At 46.7% G+C, this 3,862-nt stretch overlaps 1 protein-coding gene across 1 annotated transcript; it reads left to right on the forward strand.

Moving 5' to 3' along the window:
- Positions 1 to 1,265: 1,265 nt before the first annotated feature.
- On the forward strand, positions 1,266 to 2,117 carry LOC148210905 (uncharacterized). Its single transcript, XM_088125241.1, has 2 exons — positions 1,266 to 1,426; positions 1,472 to 2,117. Exons 1-2 carry the CDS (start codon positions 1,266 to 1,268, stop codon positions 2,115 to 2,117), a joined length of 807 nt encoding a protein of 268 aa, XP_087981367.1.
- The last annotated feature ends 1,745 nt before the right edge of the window (positions 2,118 to 3,862 follow it).

A 3,862-nucleotide genomic window follows, 5' to 3' on the forward strand; every position in this document is an offset into this window, starting at 1 on the left:
ATATGCCCCATCTTGAATTGCTTTTGTGTGTAATTCTTTCCTCATCAGTTATGGTTGTGGCTCTGCTTAATTAGGCCTAGGGTGTTCACTTAGTGTACTAGTTAGTTGTAATTGATCTTGCACTTATGTGGAAGTTACGACTGCCACACTCCCTTGAGATTACGCTTAGAGTAACGTGCTAATGCTTTGCTTAATGATGTTGTGCTCTTTCATCCAGACAATGCCACCCCGTCGTAGTATGAGGTTGCGTGCAGACGTCGATCCAGCCCTCAAAGGTGAGAATGTGGCGGACCTCCCGCCCCTTCTGGCTGTTGTTCAGGTAAGAGTAGTTCCTCCAATTCCTCTAGCAGAGGCTCAGAAGCTGGTGAATCCCCCAGTTCCCCAGGTGAACCCTCAGGTGGCATTGCTTGCGGAGGCGTTGCAGGAACTGATCGATAACACAGTTGGGGTTGGAGGTGTACAAGCTCCGCCACCCCGACATTTTCATGCTCCTTAGGGCGATGCCCAATTCATTAAGGATTTCAAACGTTACGGACCCCCTACATTTGACGGATGAAGCGAGACAGCGACAGCAGCAGAAGAGTGGGTCAGAGAGTTTGAAGCTCTTTACGCGTACCTAAGTTGCAGGGACCAGTTCAAGGTTAAGGGTGCGGTCTTTATGTTGATGAGCGAGGCCCTAAATTGGTGGGCCTCGCCCCTCAACATAAAGAGTGGGTCAGAGACCACGCTAATGTACCGATCACGTGGGCAAGGTTTAAGGACTTGTTGTACGACTATTTTTTTTCTGGAGACTGTGAAGGATAAAAAGGAGGCAGAGTTCCTTCATCTCACCCAGGGAACTTTGACGGTAGCACATTATGAAAGGAAGTTTACGGAACTCTCTCGTTTTGCTCTGGAATTAATTCCCACCGAGGTAGTAAAAATTAAGAGGTTTGTTAAAGGTTTATGCAAGAGGAACAGAGGACCAGTGGATCTTCAGCGACCCGCCTCCTATACGGAAGCATTTAGGGGCACCTTAATTATGGATAAGGATGTCTCTGACAAGGCTTTACCTCTAGTGGAAGTCAGTTCATCTTCAGGTGTGAAGAGGAAAGTCCTCAAATTATTCCGACTAGCCATTTAGAGCACCTCAGCGCTAGGCTCAACAGCAGGGCATGCTACCAGTGTGCCCTTCCTATCAGAGAAGACATGCGGTGCAATGTTGGATGAGAATTAAGGTCTGTTTCAGGTGTGAGAGAGAAGGGCGTTTTGCGAGGGAGTGTCCCATGTCGGCCTCGAATACACAGAGGCTAGGTCAGAAGGCCCCCTCAACAGTCTCTACGCAGGGAGGTAACCAGAAGGCTCGTGTTTTCACACTTACCCGTAAGGAAGCGGCGAATGTCGAAGCCGTTGTCATAGGTATTTCTTTCTTACTATGGGTTCTTGGGTATTGCATGTGGGGTTATATCTTTATCCTTGTATTATATTTCAGGTACGGTCTTAGCTATAATGTGTCTGTTTACGTATTGTTTGATTCGGGGTCAAGTCACACTTTTATTTCCACCGCATTTGTTCGTCAAGCAAACCTCGAACTAGAGCCGTTACGTTTTTTGTTGTCGATATCTACGTCACCGGGGTCAGTGATGATTGCTAGTCAAATAGTGAAAGCAGGCGAGTTATCCTTCGGCAATCAGACCTTGGGGGCAAGTTTGATCCAACTGGACATGCGGGATTTTGACGTTATTTTGGGCATGGATTGGCTAGCTACCAACCAAGCCAACAGTAATTGCACGAAAATGGAAGTCTTCTTCCAACTACCTTCTGGTCAGGGCTTCACGTTTAAAGGAGTTACAGGTGGAGTTCCAAGGACAGTCTCGGTGCTAAAGGCAATACGCCTTTTACGGTGTGGTGCTTGGGGTTATTTAGCAAGTGTCGTCAACACTAGTAAGACTACACCCAGTATCGACTCCGTTCACGTGGTCAAGGAGTTTCCGGATGTGTTCCCTGAAGACCTTCCGGGCTACCCCCTGTCCGCAAACTGGACTTTTGCCTCAACTTGTTACCCAGGACAGTCCCCATTTCGAAGGCGCCGTACCATATGGCTCCAGCAGTACTTAAGGAGCTTAAGGCACAACTAGAAGAGCTTTTAGACAAGGGTTTCATTCGCTCGAGTGTGTCTCCTTGGGGTGCTCCAGTGCTTTTTGTGAAAAAGAAGGATGGATCTATGCGACTTTAAGTGGACTATCGAGAGTTGAACAAGGTGACGACAAAGAATAGGTAACCTCTCCCTCGCATTGATGACCTCTTTGACCAACTAAAAGGAGCAAGGGTGTTCTCGAAAATAGACTTACGATCGAGATACCACCAGTTGAGGATTAAGGATGCCGACATACCAAAGACGGCCTTCAGGACCAGGTATGGACATTTTGAGTTTACTGTAATGTCTTTTGGACTCACTAATGCCCATGCAGCATTTATGGACTTCATGAACCGAGTTTTTAAGGAATTTTTGGACCTATTTGTGATTCTGTTTATTGACGACATTTTGATCTACTCTAAGACAGCAGAGCAGGACAAAGGGCATCTGCGACAGGTCCTTACCGCTTTGAGGGGAAACAGTTTGTATGCGAAGTTCTCAAAATGCGAGTTTTTGTTGGATACGATGGCTTTCCTTGGCCACATAGTCACTAGGGAGGGTATTGTCATGGATCCAGCCAAAGTAGAAGCATTGAGTGGTTGGCCGAGGCCTTGCACAGTGACCGAAATCCACAGTTTTCTTGGACTGGCTGGCTATTATAGAAGGTTCGTCCAAGACTTTTCCCAATTGGCGGCGCCTTTGACTCAGTTGACTCGTAAAAATGCCACTTTTGCTTGGAGCAACGAGTGCAAGAAGAGTTTCCAGGGGCTAAAGAAGCAACTGGTCACGGCCCCGGTGCTAACAGTACCTGAAGGGACGGGAGGTCTAGTGGTGTACAGTGATTCTTCACGGAGAGGTTTGGATTACATTCTGATGTAGCATGGGAAAGTCATTACCTATGCCTCAGACAGTTAAAGATACACGAGCTTAACTATCCCACCCATGATTTGGAGCTTGCAGCACTGATGTTTGCCTTGAAGATAGGGAGACACTACCTGTATGGAGAAAGAATCCAAATCTTCACTGACCACCAAAGTTTGAAATATTTCTTCACTCAGAAAGAACTTAACCTAAGGTAGAGGAGATATCTAAAACTGGTAAAGGACTATGATTGTGAGATCAATTACCATTCGGGTAAGGCGAACGTGGTGGCCGATGCAACTAGTAGGAGAGCGACGAGCGTAGCACCCCCGACAGTGCATCATAGACCGGTATTAGATGAGTTTGACCGTTCTGAGGTAGAGTTAGCGGTGGAAGATGTGTCAGTACTGTTAGCTCGACTCTCAGTTGAACCCACCTCAAGACAGCGGATCATCGCTGCACAAAAGGGGGATCCCAACTTAATCAGAGTTTTCGGTATGATAGGTCAAGAAGATTACTCTCCTTCAGAAGATGCGACCTTGCTCTATCAGGAAGACTGTGCGTACCAAGAGATTTCCTTTTAATGAAGGATTTACTAATCGAGGTTCATAATACCCAGTTCTCAATGCATCTTGGGAGCACCAAGATATATAAGGATCTCAAGAAACACTATTGGTGGCACAACATGAAGCGAGAAATTGCCCAGTTTGTTAGTAAGTGCTTGATGTGTCAACAGGTGAAGGCCTCGAGACAGATACCCGCCGGGTTGTTGCAATCGTTAAGGATACCTATTTGGAAATGTGACCACGTGGCCATGGACTTCATTATAGGGTTGCAGAGGACAGTGAAGGGATTCCTACGCTTTGGTAAGAAGGGAAAACTTAG

Source organism: Momordica charantia (assembly GCF_013281855.1).
Source record: "Momordica charantia cultivar OHB3-1 chromosome 6 unlocalized genomic scaffold, Mcharantia_2.0 BLBB01000006.1, whole genome shotgun sequence".
NCBI classification, from domain to species: Eukaryota; Viridiplantae; Streptophyta; class Magnoliopsida; order Cucurbitales; family Cucurbitaceae; genus Momordica; species Momordica charantia.